The sequence below is a fragment of the Bombus pascuorum genome, chromosome 12 (genome assembly GCF_905332965.1).
Source record: "Bombus pascuorum chromosome 12, iyBomPasc1.1, whole genome shotgun sequence".
Lineage (NCBI taxonomy): Eukaryota > Metazoa > Arthropoda > Insecta > Hymenoptera > Apidae > Bombus > Bombus pascuorum.
Window position 1 is genome coordinate 5,169,366 of NC_083499.1, and position 16,480 is coordinate 5,185,845.

A 16,480-nucleotide genomic window follows, 5' to 3' on the forward strand; every position below is an offset into this window, starting at 1 on the left:
AATTCCACGAATATTTCCTTCAACTTCTACTGCTTACTTTTAATTCGTTTAATCCCACACTCTTGATTATAGCTTTTACTTCTTTTTAATTCGCTTTTCAATCGAGATAATATTTTAAGGAAAATTCAACTTTGTTATTTCGTTATTACCGAGTTATCGATGATTTACTAAATTATTTTAAACGATGAAATTATCATTATCGATCATAGTTGTCGCTGATGGAATTAATTTGTCATTAATTATTATAATACATCAGGTAATTTGATGAGTTTGATGTTTATGAAAGTTTATATTTTTACAAATGGTGCAACAAAATATATGAAATAAAATCTAAATAAAGCTAAACTATGTACTCGCATTTATCCACTTCTTTTTACACATTTAAATTTCTAGTCAAAGTACATGTATTTTCAATAGTAACAATCTTGGAGAAAGTCAATTTTCCAAACAGAATCAAATATGTAGAAAACGCGTGGCCTGCATTGATCTTTAATTTTTATTGTCAACTAACCTTTGCTATAGAGTTTAACAGAAATTTGATTTAAAAAAGAATGCCATTGAATCGTATAAAATAAGAAAAAATACATCATTAGTTATTTACCGATGTATAAGCTTTTATTTTTACCAAATATGGTAGCGAAAAATCCACATTACTTGTGAGCTAACCTAACCTATAAGTTAACCTATAGTTCATCTATATAAATTAAGTATTTACGGTAAATTTGTGATCTCTCAAGCAGAGACAGGGGAAAAAATGAGAAGGAAATGAAAAATGAAAAAGGAAATGTAAGACTGACGGCTATTGTTATAACGATCAATCGTAATGAGATTAGAAGAATGATTACAAGAACATCTCGTATTCTTGATGGAATACTTATGAAAGAATGTCCGTCAAAGTATCTACAAATAGAACGAGAAATTGGTTATCGAAGATCAATGCAATTGAGAACGATTAAGGTTGCATACGACTAACGAACAGATTGAGAGATTCAAAGTAAGCATCTCCGGTTTGTACGTAATCGAATTTATCGTTAAAATATTTCCAATATCGTCGATCCCAAGTGGTTACCCAAGCCTCGATCAATTTCGCTAAAAAAATTATTTGGCAGGAATTACGTAAGAGATTGAAATTCGTATTTTTGGCTAATCGATAAATATCGGAGAGGAATTCTAATTCTCTAAGAATCCGAAGCGAAGAAATATTTTAAGACAAGTCACGTGATAACTAACATTAGAATTTTCACGCGATCGATAAATGTTAAAAAGCAATTTCCAATAGAACTAATTCTCTAAGAATGTAGAAAGTTGGAAAGAATTCTTAGGGATTCGAATTTTCAAGAGAACCTCGAAAATATAAATAGAACCGCATAGGACAATTTTCAAGAACAACGGTGCAGGATATCGAATTTTCCAAGCGATCGATAGACGTAGAAAATGAATTCGAAGTAATTAACGTTTCTCTGCGATCTAAGACCTAAATTAATTAGATGTTTGTAATTAGATTTTTAAGAAACTTTTATGGGAAAAAAATTTTTAAGAAAATTTTATAGAAAAAGAAAAAATATGATTCGAGTTTCCAATGGCTGGATAGTTACAGGAAGAGAATTCTAGGCAACCGATCCTCCATTTTCCTGGTTGTTCCTTTCTCTAGGCAGCCCTCGATTTATCGTGGTACGAAGACAAGGGTGCGCTGACAGTGGCGCAACGAGGGTGAGGCTAGGGTGAATTTGTGTTGGCCTGGGTACATTAGCAATGTTTTGTTGACACTGGAGAACAACGACAGAGCCATTACTGGGGCTGCGACCCCAGCGAACCGTGCAGCCACGACTCTTCTTCGATCCATCGAACCAAGAAACCCGTGGGGCATACGCCAAGAGTTACGCAGAAGTCGATTAGCTGACTCTGCGTTTCTACTTTCGAAACAAAATACGTATTATAATTGTTCATTTGTAGAATCAAAAAATAAAAATGTAAAAATAACAATAAAATTACAGAATCTTAACGAAGATAGAGAAACTTAACTATATAAAATAATATAACGTAAATGACAATGAAATTATAAAATATGATTAATGAACGTAAATAGAAACTTGTCCATTTGTATAATCAGAGAATAATAACGTAAAAACGACAATGAAACGGTGAAATTCCAATGTAAACAGAAACTGTGTAGTGGGGCAGGTAGAAGAAAAAGAAAATTTCGAAGAATAGGAAATTTTTCAGTGAAACTTAAAATCGGTTTAAAAAGGAAAAATACCGTCGTCACTTGTTCGATCAATGTACACATTTTCCCTTACTTTCTATTACTTTGCAACCATTTGGTAGACGAGTAGCGGAATTCGCGGAATTCACACCACGGAATAATCTTTACTAATCTTTAGATACACAGATCCAACCAAAACAGTATACGAACAAAGGAGGAGATTCTATGAAATCGCTGCGTGACAGCGATAGACCACACACCGTTTTTACGGCAAAAAAACATCATAAGGAGTCTTGGTTTGGACGTCTTTCGTAACAGTTCGCTTATTCAGCAGATATGCCGTTTCGGATTACCTCCTGTTCCGATCGATGTTTGGTTCGGCAACTAAGTGATTGCAGGTTTTGTCCATACCACCTAATGACAAAATCCGCAATCATTTACTTGCCAAACCAATAACATACCTTATCCGATACCCAGTTAGTGATTACTTCAATGAGTAGATGAGATACAGAAATTATACGACGTTTGGATCTTGTCCAAAGATGCGGCAATTTGTCCTGACGGAATTTGTCATTTGCGTCTGATTGACGGCTCAAGGTTATAAAGGGCAACGGTTTTGTTCGAACACTTTAATCGAATATCTTGCTCTATCGTTTTTTAAACGAAGTTTCAGCTTCGCTGGAAAGTTTGAATCGCTCGTTTCTATAGTTTAAACGAATATTACGAATAATTTTAATATGAATATTACGAACCACTGTGTCACTAGTTGGCTGTTGCGAAGTCTTTGAAAAGCGTGTAGTTAAAACGCGTGGCAAAAAGTAATCGATGACGAGTATACTCGTCAAACACAGAATGTGTATGGTCCTTATGATATATAATTAAGTTTTAATGAAACACAAAATATTACCATTTCTTCATGACGATAAAACGCGTGGCAAAATGTAATCAATGACGAGTATACTCGTCAAACACAGAATGTGTATGGTCCTTATGATATATAATTAAGTTTTAATGAAACGACTGTCTTATTTTTGAATTTTATTACTGACAGTTCTAGTCGCAACGCAAAATATTGCCATTTCTTCATGACGATAAAACGCGTGGCAAAATGTAATCGGTGACGAGTATACTCGTCAAACACAGAATGTGTGTGAGCTTTGTGATATATAATTAAGTTTTAATGAAACGACTGTCTTATTTTTGAATTTTATGACTAACAATGCTAGTCGCGACACAAAATATTGCCATTTCTTCATGACGAGTATACTCGTCGGAAAACAGCTAACTGGTTAAATTGAGTTTTCAACGTGTACATATATATCAAGATCGAACAACAAGTTTAAAAAGTTCGTCCGAAGAATATAAAGAATAGGAAACTCGACATAGATCTTGGAATAAATTCGACGAGAAACAAACCAGAAATTGTTTCTCCATTTCCAAGATAACATGTGATACGTTTTCCTTTTATTTCGATTTATCAGGCTCGTTTTTCGTATCATAGATCGATGTTTTCTAAAACATCTTTTCATAGTAATTTGGACAAGAACGCGGATACATAACCCGGGTATTTAAATATAATTATCTAAGTAATGGAACAAGATGCTATCATAAAGCATCTTATCTTCGGTGAATCTCAGAGCGAATGGTTTTGCTGGTTCCTCTATTTATTCATCGATACTTGTTGGCGGTAAGGAAAACGAGCCAAAGAGCTAAACGGAAGAGGCAAAACGTCTGGACGGCACGTAGGGACCACGTCTGCCTCTTCCGGCTTTATTTATTTTCGGCGGCGAAATGTTGTTCTTAACCTTTCGACCAGGCGAACGAGTTACGTTGCTCGGCATTTTCGAAGATTAGAAGGCGTCTGAAAGAGAAACAGCTCTCTTCCATCGACAGGATGATGATATTAGTCAGGGCCAGGGTATAATAACCACCACCGCTTTAACCTGTTAACTGACTGGTTTCTAAATCGAAAGCATTCTCCGCGCTACGGAGTTGAAACTGAACCCCCTTGTTACGTGTTTGTAGGGTGTAGATTGAGGCAGGTTACGTTAATATGGAAGAAATGTGTAAAAAAATATTTAAATAGCTTTGCTGGTAATTTCGTTTAATTTCACTAATCACATGGAAACATTATGATAGTAAAAATATCATATATCTAGTCAGACGTTACGTGGTATGATATCACACCTTTTAAGGGAGAGATAAACACATAATAAAACATAATGAAAATAAGAACAACAAGTACACGTAAATGAAAATAAAAATGATTATATTTCTAGAAATGATATATTTAACACTATTTCTAAGACTTTCTATCTGAAAAATATTTTACCTATACGTTTATACTGATACATTACTTATACATTGTTAACAAATAACAATTAAATTTCTGATAGATAGAGCGATAGAGGATTGATAAATGCGAATTCATTTGTTCTAGTTTGTGCTTTCTGTACATATACAAAATCAGTTGTATTGTATTGTAATTATAATCGCGTAATTAAATTACTACTTGCGAGATGTAACGATAAGCAGAATTACGTACGAGAAAAGCAACTAAAATTGAGCCGACGTAATTGGAGACTCTATGGTTTAATAATTAGCCTAAATACAGTCGGCTGATAGCCAATATAATAACAAACGAATAAAATTTATATATACAACCCAACCTCGTATTAATAAAGCATTACATCACATGGCGTGATATAGAGGTATAGATGAGTTATCTTGTAGCTATTAGATATAAATCTTACTCGTCCTTTCAGGTAGTTAACAGGTTAAGTGACGTGCGTAGCACAGAACAGCGTTCGCAAGAAAAAAAAAAAAAAAAAGAAAAATAAAGAAAAACATTATCGTGGCACGTGCGGCAGAGAGTGAAGTTTATTTTCATCCGCTCGTGGCGAAGAGTGCCAGGGTACAATGCAACGAAGAGACACCAGGCGCTGGATCTCTCAACGGCAGAGTTTTATGTCCAGGAAGAGACACACGGATATTTCAAGAGTGGCTCGTAACGATTTATGGCGTCAAGTTTAGTGACGAGAGAGAGAGAACCATAAGGTGAACTAAGTTTCACAATTTCAGTCTATTTTCTTTTTAATTTCACAGAGGCAAGAATACTAGGAAGATGAATCGTAACAAGTGTGTTATTAAGAAGATATAACCAACGTACTGTAATAATTCAAATTTGATTATTATCGATTTAGAGTTTGAAACGTTGAATCGAAGATTCAAAGAGTGTTTAGATCGTAGCGTCGCAGGCGCCAATGCTACGTCGAAATAGATGAAAGTTTAAAAGCAGAAGATCGGACGAGGGACTACACGAAATTCTGTAACTGTAAGCTCATTCTAACGCGTGACCAAAATCAAAGAGTACTTGTAGAAAATACAGTAAATGGCAAAATTGGAAGATTTCGATTTTTTATTGAAAAATGTTCTACGTACCAATGAGGATACCGTGGCATAAAATTGAAGCGCAATTTTAATAATATCATTAATAATAATGACTAAAATATAATGTCACAACGTCGCCTCTATAGAAAAGCAGATAAAAGTACCAATAAATTATTAGTCAATTGTTTGTTGACTTTTGTCTATGCCATCTGAATAGAACATTGCTATCCAACTGAATGGAAAATGAAGTTTTCTTTACAACTAAGAGGTGTACTACACATACAGGTTTTCCTATAGACGCTTTTCCTCTTCACGAATTTCCACTACATTAATGCATAATTTTTCTTTTCCTCGTGAAAAATCTGCTTCTTGGCGCTCACAGCGTTTTCTACAGATACGCCTTCCTTTTCCAACAATTTCCACTACATTAATACATAAGTTTTCTTTTTGCTGCTGACAAACTTCTTTCTTGCCACTCACAGTGTTTTCTACGAGAACTCTTCGATTTACAAAAGAACGAAACTCAAGACTTAAATATAAAAAACAACAAAATAAAAAAAAGAAAAAAAAGGATTACTTCCAAAAGCTAGGAGCGTGGAAGATTCGGCATGATCTCGGATTAGGACGACTACGGTAAATCTTCAAATGACCGAAGCTCCTGGATTTCACTTTAAGATCACAAATTTTTTTTATTATTTAATTTGTACTTTACAGTTTGTCTAGCTGGACATTTGCTAAATTTTTCTAACTTAGTTGCTAAATAACATGTGGATGGCTACCCCCCCCCCCCCCCCCCAGCGGGATACCATCTTCGAGTTTGACTATTTTATTTCTTTAGTGAGGTCAGTGGGGTGTTTTCTTTTTAGTCTTCTTTCTATGAGAGTTTTGCTCGCTTCAGCAGCCAGCTGGTTTGGATGTGTTACCGTTCTTTCCTTATATTTTTCTGAGTACCTGTCGATTTCTTCTCTGACCGTCGCTATTAGATTACATATATGTATAAATTCGCCGATTTCTCTACAGCTGCGTGCTCTTTACCTCATTGGAAAAGTTAGATCTTTTAACACACGCAGAGCGAAACCGTATCGCACCTCGAAATGAAACTGTGTCTTGTAGCTTGAACTTGAAACTGCCAGCGGTGGCCACAAGAAGAAGCGCGGTTATTATCGGCCACTGTTGATAGCCTTGACAATTCGGTAAGCTTTCGCCGATTGTAACCCCTGGAGCCGCTGAATATTGCCGAAGATAGCGGTCACTTTGTCAGAACTTCGAAATTCCAGGAACAATAATCGACGGCTCGATGATACAAAAAATTAAGATTATGTTACGCCCAGCGAGGCAAAAACGATTATTACCTGGAATCTAGAACTTTATCTTAGTCGAGTTTACCGCCTTCAGAATGGTTCGACACAAAGTGTATATTTAAAAATAAAGTTGGTTATTATTATAATCATCGTTTTAAAAAGGCGGTTATGACGCTATTGTTCTACGTCTGTAACGATTAATATTGAATTGGCAACTAAGTGATTGCGGATTTTGTCATTAGGTGGTATTGACAGAAGCCGCAATCACTTAGTTGCCAACCCAATATATTTGTTATTTTATTTTTTCAATAATTTAATAACGGTTCGTCTCCCATAAAGTATTATGTAAAGTAATTATGATATTATTAGGCGATGTATTCTACATGAAAGAATCGAAATAAACGATGAAAATTTAGAGTACAGAATGTGAAGTATATTGAAACGATAATCGTTGTTAAAATACGACTACCGCTGTGATTCCTGCGGGCGCCGAGTAGCGACTACCGGAATTCGACATTCTCTAAGCTTCAAACAAATATCAGAAACTAATTGAAATTCTTGGGGTAGAACAAAACTTCACTTCCAACGTTGTTACGAATGCTGTTACGTTCTACTATTTCAATTCTAATCTTCATTTGTTATACTTTGATATCATACTTTGCGCCAAAGCTTTCCCAGTTTCTCTACAATTTTTCCATGAAACAATTGGTTAATAAGAGTAATCTCCAATTTCTCTACATACTTGTATCTTTGTATAAAAAGTTTTCACTAGAAAAAAGTTTATGAGTAATAGAAGAGAATTTAAAAAGCGAATATTTCCAAATTTTTTCATATAAGCATATCTCTCCATGAAAATCTCATTAGAGAAGAGTAAATAAGTAAGAAATAAGATGGTGACAGATTTAATTTTTAGATTTAATCTATTCCAAATTTAATCTTCATTTTCCATATTTCGCAGCAAAGATTTTCCAGCTTTTCTATAATTTCGCAAAGAATTCATGAATAGTATATACAACAAAATTAATAAATAAGAATTATTTCCAATTTCTCTATGCAAATGTATCTGTCCATAAGAATACCTCACTAGAAAAGAATAAATAAGATGAACAATTATCGTTAAGTTGAAGTGAAGGATAAATAATTATCGAGCAACCGAGCAAAGCAGAATTCCATCAGCTTCTACTATTTCAAATCTAATTTTCATTTTCCATATTTCGCAGCAAAGATTTTCCAGCTTTTCTATAATTTCGCAAAGAATTCATAAATACTACATATGTCAAAATTAATAAATAATAATGATTTCTATACAAATGTATGTCGCCGTAGAGATTATTCACCAGAAAAAAGTTAACAAACAAGAGAAAAGAATACGAGAAGCGTATAATTTCTCTATAAAAATGTATCTTTCCATAAAAAAATCCGGCTACAAAAGAACAAATAAATAATAAAAAAAAAACAAGACCGTGTAAAGCGAATAATTATGGAAAATTCGAGCGAGACAGACTTTGTCCGAATTCTTCGACAAACGATCCGAGGCCTCGACAAGCTGATGTAAATTAAAGTTGGATCACGCGTGCAGGGGCGGAAACGTTAGTGGTATCGCGGGCCCCACGAGACTGGGGCGTCTCGTGGGCGTCGGCATCGGGCAAAAAACGTCAAACTCTGGAATGCATACGGTGTATACCCTCCTCTCCCCTGGGAGCTCTTATCGAACGATTTAACCAGCTCGTTTACACGTGATCCATACACATAATGCACAAACGAAGAACAGACGATTTATTCAAAAGGCTCGCGTGACTCGAAACTTGCAGTTCGGAAGGCAATAACTTTCGACAACTTCATTCTGTCTGTAAATTTTTCCATAAATTCCGGTTATTTTCCGGACGTTAATTCACGGGGGTATTGGCAATTTAAATCTCCGTTCACTTATGAATCTCAAAGTATTTCAATTTGTTGATACAAGTCACTTCATATTGAATAAACCGAAACGCTCACTAACACAAAGATTGTACGTGCAACGTGATGACGGAATAATTGAGAAAAAGAGAATTATTCCTTAAAATAGTACAGAATACTTATACAAATTTAATATCATTGAATTTGTACATATTATTGAATTAAAACCACGTATACTTTTAGAGATACCTCGACAAAGTTAATTTGTACACGTAGCTAATCTCGAAACAATTTTTCTGTTAAAAATATACGACGTACCATAGAGGAATAATTGAGACTTAAAAGATACTTTCGTAGTATAACCCGAATTACAATATTATATATTCAGAAACTTTCGTCCCTCCCATTATTTCCTCTGGCTAAAATTATTACTATCGTAAAAGAATTTGGTAATATTTCAATCTCCGATAGAGTCAACACATGGCTAGAGAATATTCCGGTAACTCTTGGCAGCCGCCACGCGTGTCGCCAAAGAGGAAGATATTCGAGAGCGCGGATGGAATTGCGTGGAACAAAAGAGGTGCAGATAACGAGCAGACGGCGCCGTCCGAAATCTCGCGATCAGCATCTTTTTCTCTTATCGTCCCTTTGTGTTCCTACGATCCGTGCGCACGTTCGGTTACCGGACACCGGTCACAGACAACGTTTAGCATGACGTTTTTTTGCTGATCGACAGTAAATGTCGAAGCAAAAATAAAAAAAAAAAGAGAAAAAGAAATCAAAAGTAAAGGAAGAAAAAGAAAAAAATAACGATGACTCTTGGTCAGCTTCGTTAGAACAAAGATCGTATCTTCGTGTCAATTTTGTTCTTTGCATATTAGTAGAGGCTTCTTCTTTCAATATGTTCTTAAATTTTTTGTAAAATCACTATACCTATTAGTATTATATCTTGTTTTCGACTGTGTATTGTTATTATTAGACTGCTTATGCAAATTAATATTTGTATTATGAATACAAAAAACATAGGATTTAAGATTCCTTTCGGTCGTGATATATTATACTTCGAATATTTTACATAATTTTTCATATTGTACAGATACCGTACATTTAAATTCTTCATAGATGCGTAAAAATCTATGGTCTAGTTATTATCGATATTATATTCTTTCGTTCAAAATATGCACCGTGTTGCTAAATGAAATGGGGAAATCTTCCTTATCGGTCGCCAGTCTGTTAATAAAATCTGAGTCGATGTGTTCTAAGTTTTAAGTTCTAAGAATTAACAGGCGGCTGTGTCTTTAGATACAGAGTCGGGAAGAAAAGATTCATCTGATTACTTGGATGGCTCAATTAATAAAGTACTCTCTCTGGTTTAGACAACGTAGACGAAGAAGACCGTGCTCAATTGAATTATCCTTTCTCTTCCTACGATAATTCACGTTCGCGACAAATCTTATTTGGAGGTAAAATTTTGATGTATCGCATTATAACCTATCTCGATGGATCGCTATCGAGATACGACACCTAAAGGGCTTAAATTTTCATCTACGAATAACCAGACAATCACAGTCGAGATTATTCGTCTGTTATAGCAAAATTCACTTAATAGTGGATAGATTTTTCATTTGAAAAACTCTTACAATATATAAGTATTCATTGAGCTCGTCTTTAGTTTCACGTTACACTACTGGGTAATTGGGATGCAACCTTGGTGATTGAGGCTCGACGATAAATTCGACCGAAACGAAAATACAAGAGCGGAGCTAGAACATTTCGGGGAATTAATGACTCACGTGTGCTCCCACTGAAACTGCGCGACGAAGAGTAAAAAGGGAAGGAGAGGAAAAAAGAAAAAAGAAGGCGCTTAACGGTGCGTGGCGATAAGAATTGCTTGTCTAAGCGGTGCAATCCGTGCCGCTTGTTTACGTTTCGCGCTGCCTCCTAGTCTCTTTGCAAGATAAAGTTGGCTACCCTGCACAACGAACCAAGATGACGGACTATGAGTCAAAAGACAAAAATCGTATTCCGTCATGGAATTGTTTCGTCTAAATTCAAACGACCCAACCTCTGTCAAAGATACTCAATGCCTCGAGCTCATCGTCAGTGTATTTAATCGCCTCGTTTATACACATACGCAATGAGAAAAAGTAAAAGAATGAGTAATGATCTTTAAAAAAAAAAAACAAAAAAAAAAAAACGACATATAAATAGAATCTATCAATCTTCTGCCAACGAAAAGGAAGAATATTCTCATAAAAGATATAATGTATATTTTTCCTAATAAAAAGAAGTGAAAGTGCAACAACGATGATCTCAAAATCGTTCAGTGCCAACTCGATATTCCATCGATGGGGTGTACAACGAATTACGTATAGGGAAAGCATGGGAGGGTGATATGGATGCTTTGTAGGATTTCCTGTAATTAATATGCCGCGAATGATGCCATGCGTATCCACGATACCCCCAAAGCCATCGGATAGGACTATAGGATCCACCACCGCGCCTCTATATCTCTCTCTTTCTTCCCCTCTGACGTCTCTCTGTCTACCTTTCTGTTTCGCTCTGACCTTCTGTCTCCGTTCATGGGAATACACAGAAGCCATAAGAAATTCGATACGTTCCCCGTGGCGTGACACGGCTGTGTACTGGACTGGGCCTCGCCACGGTGGTGCTTCCCACTTCCTCCCTCACGAAATTCTCGGCGAGGAGGAACGCCGTCTATCCTGGCCATGATTCGCATCGATGGACTCACCAAAATCAAGGGAACAACGACTGGTTTTCTTTCTTTTGTGTATTTATTGTATCCGACCACGTCCACTCGATGCGTCTCAGTCTATTCGTTGATCATCATGAATTTCTTATATCAAAGTTTTCTAGCCTTTTTTAAGTCGTACGACTTTCCTGTGATAACCAAATAAATTGTGACTTTCTTCCCTTATTACATGTGGTACATATATACCCCTATATAATTTATATCTGCAAAATCTGCAAAATTTAATTTTAATCTAATATTTAATCTTCAACTAAAAATGATCACGGCAATCCTCTAGAAAATATTTCGCGGTCCACAAGTTAAGAACTTTGGTTCTATACGAATCGGAAGTAAAGATTCTTTACTTTAATATATTCACCTATTCTGTGTCTATTTCTATCGGTTATCAACTTGGTTGATTGCATGCATCTAATTGTAAGTTGAAGCTTCTTTTCAGCGAAGATGAAGAACATGAGAAGGTTCTCGTTATCAGTTAAAATATCACGGAAATAGAAAATTATGATACAAGAGGAGGACATAAAAATTGAACATATATTGCCACGCGGTTTCAAGGGAGCGTATTATAACGGTACTTAAATTGTTCCGAGTAGTGGAGAATTTTAACTCTTTCCGGTTAAGAAGCAAAATGGCGGTAATGAGGATCTTACGATTAAGCGGTTCGACAGATCATGTTACACTTTGAACGAGGTGTTCGTTTCGGATCGAAAATTACAGAGCTCCAGCGTGAACAGAACGGAAAAGTTAACGTCCATATAATTAAATTCGAGGACAATCTAGAAGTAACAACGGAAAAAGAAAAACGTACACGTAAGAACCCTTATTTTATCGATAACCAGACAACATGTTCTTACAGTGTAAATTACAAAGGTACTGGGAGAAGTTAAGATACGACAAACAAAAAGCGGATCACAAGATGAGAGAGAAATGCATCGCTAGTATCGCTACTAACGTTACGTAGTTATGAGGCCGTCTTCGAGTTTGCTCGGTCGTTTCTAAAATCGGATGTAGAGCAACGACCTTCCAAACAACATGAAACTCCTACGCTTGCGCCCTCCACGGATTCCACGGATATCAGCTCGGCCACTGTCGATTAACTTCTTCCAACAAGGCCATCCAAGAAAAGATATATAGGAAAATATGTACATATATCCAGACCGAGATATTATTATGGAAACAATTATATCACCACCGGCATTCCTCGTGTGTTTCCTTCCTCTCTTTCCTCCGCTTCAAAACAAGCAGACGTGTCTGGCGTATCCCGATATTTGGTTATTAGAAGGAGGTTATGTAACTTCCTCTTCGAAATGTCCGAGATGGAAACCCCTTATTCATGAGCTAATTTACACGTTCATCATGTGTACGCGTAAATTTGTCTGTTTATAAAGCGTCTTAATAACTGTAAGTAACACACCGTTGCGTGAGTAAGAGCTTTCAAATTTCCCGCCTGACTGATGATACATTTCGACGGTTTATTACTAACATTATCTGTTTACTGGGTCGGGTAAGATGAATAAGGTATCGAATGTTTTAGCAGGAACAAAGACGATGACAGTGTATAAAATGTCAACGTTCTAAATGGTTTTGACCTTTTAAAGGTTATTATGCAGAAAGAACTATTCGAAGTAGAAGACGATAAAAATATTTGATTCAAAGATACTTATGAGTATCACCTGATGCTTTTTAACACAAAGCATAGTGTTATTAAGATAGAATTAATGTTAGAAATCTTAAGGAAAGAGATAAATACCTGTGTTCAGCTGCACGATCCCTTTGTCTTCGGTTCTTGAACCAGTTGCTGACTTGCGTAGTGGTGAGGCCCGTGCTCTCTGCCAATTCTCGTTTCTCGCGAGGTGAGGGATAGGGATTGGTGGCGTACCAATCCCTCAGGACGCTCCTGGATTTCTCCTTGAAGCAGTAAGACGTCTCCTCGCCGTCCCAAATTGTACGTGGCAGTGGAAATTTGCGCCGAACGCGATACTTTCCTGTAATTCAAACACTTTTGGTCAATTTTGTAAATAAAATATTTCAAATAAATTTACATTGCATTTATGTTAACTTCACTACTACTAGGGATAACCTCTACAATCTTCGTTATACCTAAATTCTAGTAATAAGCTACTATTCTAATCTTTTTTTAAATATCGCTACTTTTAGGATTTTTATGGATTTTTCTTGTTTATAAGCAAGATTACACGCAGCTATCATTAATTACAACGAAACAAATCCCCCATGAGGATTGCACGATATATACGAATAACAGTAAACCTCTGAATTACGAGAGGATATTTTTAAAACGACGCAACAGTGATGCACGCACAGCGTGGTTCGATTTTATTTCTGTCGTTTGATCTACAAATATCGTGCATTGTTTTGCATTCTCTTTCGGCTATCAATTGCCATCGATACAGGGACCACGAGAACCAAACACATAAACAAAAGCTTATGTTTCCAAGATTTTTTAAAAATACCTTTCTGGCGTTTCGTTAACGATATAATGAATTTACAGTCGTGTGCAAAAGTTTTCTGTCAGATAGATTTTTCACTTTATATTCCAATAGTGGTACTTAAAAATTTGTTTTATTAATTGTTTACATAATTTTTTATTTTTGCATTGGGTATAAAGCCAATTATCCTTACCAATCCCGCAAATACTGAATACTAGCTAAAATTTTAAAAATCTAACAAATGCATCTGAGCGGATATTATTTACATCACTGTAAACAAATTAAATCATTTAATAATTAAAGCAAATTTATATAAAAAGGAAGAAGGAAACTACCGTTGGTGACCGGCTTTAAAAAATTTTCGGTCCAGCCATAAAGACCTAACCTAAGTATGCAAAAAAAAAAAAACATGGCTAGCAATGATGTCATAGAAATATCGCGAAATATTCTAACAAAGCAGCCGGAAATCTTTACAGCTTCGTGTCACACGGGGGGTGGAGTAAAATTTCTCTTTTTGCTCTCTGGTTTTAGCAGACATATAGAGAGAAAAGAGGAGAGGGAAAAAGGGATCAGATGACACATATTGGTTCACAAAAGTAAATAGAAAGATCTAATTAGAATGTCAGCTCGTTAAACTCGCCTTCATCCCTGTTTACAATGCGCGACAGAAATAAAGCTTGCAGGCCTCGGGCACGAAATTGCGGCGCGAGGCTTGTTCCTTCGCGAGATGTTTCCTTTCCGGCGCTATTATAATCGCCAATAAATTAAATCCTGCGTTGATCCGTATTTTTAAACTCACTCGTATCATCGATGCTTAAGTGAGATCACGAAACATCGAGAGCAACAACGAACGCAAAACATTCAAAAGCATTCCTTCGCAATGATATACTAAAACATACATTCAACTATAGAAGATAAAAATAAGTTATGCTTTACGTGTTGAAACTGTGTAAAAATGTTACTGAAGAAATTAGATTTCGTATTCTATACGCTAGACTGCTGAACTGTCACGTGACCAATATGGCCGCCAAAACAGTTTAAGAAATGTCATATGTTTTAGCTCTTAGGTAAGTGTGACAAAATGAATTCAATGTTAGATATATTTTATCTAAATATCAGTTGAATACTCAAGGTTCCTATGTTACATTAATGTTACTATATTTTGTTAGATAAAATAACAGCACAGATCTAATTTCAATTTGTATTCAATTGTAAAATACCTATAAATATATTTTCTAAAGTTATGAAATGCTATTGATACTCAAGGATACGTTTATCAATAAAATAGACAATCAATACAAGAAACATATTAGTAAATATAGATTATAGATGACTACAAAGCGATTAATTCATTAAGGACGGAGTGTATTATCATAATGCTGAAAATATACCAATATCTTTAAATATTATACAATTGTAGAATCTAACTGAAAGAAATAGTGACAAAAAAGGTATTACGCGAATTCTTGGAATTCCTTTTCATAGTCACAATATTAAAAAACGTTGGCCCTCAATGAGTTAAACTAAAAATCCGAAAGCTACAATGAGCAAATAAACAACATATAGGTTAGCGTTTATATAATCTTAAAGATCAATTCATTTTGAACGAGAGGATAACCTCGCGCTTTAATTTAGGTAACTACAATGCAATTGAACTGGAAACCAGGAGCTATAGTTACAGAATAAATAAACAACATATTATGCTTCAGTGCCTTGAGTCATCAATTAATTTTAGACAAACGAGTAACCTTCTACTTTGAAAGATAGCACATAGTACCCGTGTATCTTTCATATTATTCATATCATATTTCAGATTAGACGACGCATATTTAAATTAATTTGAAGAAAATCTTATACTAACCGACTGCACCAAGAGGCCTTCCTCTCAGTCTCTCGGCCTCTATGTAATGAGCCTTGAGCCAGAGAGCTTGCAGTTTTTGATGATTGTGCGGACTGAACGTATGACTCTCAAGGATCCTGTACAACTCCTTGAAGTGTCCCCGATGGAAAGCGACAATTGCCTTGGCTTTCAGCACGCTCTCATGGCGATGCAACCTAGTGCATGCCGGCAGGGACCACAGAAACCTGCCGAGCCTCTCCACGGAGCCTGCTTGTTGGAGAACCTGGACAGACGACACCATCGCCTTGAAGACGATAGACAGGGGGGGCACACTGTTAGTCGGCAGAACTCATCCCGATCTCCTCTTATTCTAGTGTATCTTGTATGTTTCTCAATCGTAATTATTTCGTCTCGTATCTGTTTCTTTTCGCGAAAAGGGTAATTTTATCTTTTTCTCTTTTCCATTAATACAACCGTAGATAAAGATCTGGGGATGACATGCTGTTCATTTATCGAGGAAGATCACACTTTGATAAATTCATTGATAATACTAATACGTAACGGTGGCGTTCGAGTTTCAATTTCAAAGCGATTCGAGGAAATTTGAAACAATTTGAACGTGATTCGATGCTT

The 16,480-nt window shown here is 35.8% G+C and overlaps 1 protein-coding gene across 3 annotated transcripts in view; it reads right to left on the bottom strand.

Moving 5' to 3' along the window:
- Window positions 1–16,480, bottom strand: part of LOC132912513 (homeobox protein SIX1-like) — a 58,435-nt gene that overhangs the window by 36,098 nt on the left and 5,857 nt on the right. For 2 of the 3 annotated variants that reach the window (XM_060969997.1, XM_060969995.1), the window contains exons 2-3: window positions 15,869–16,151; window positions 13,311–13,545 (exon numbers count right to left, since the gene is read on the bottom strand). In XM_060969997.1, coding sequence (XP_060825980.1) covers window positions 13,311–13,545; window positions 15,869–16,151 — 518 coding nt within the window. The remainder of the gene's footprint in view (window positions 1–13,310; window positions 13,546–15,868; window positions 16,152–16,480) is intronic. The other variant, XM_060969996.1, reaches the window with a different exon arrangement.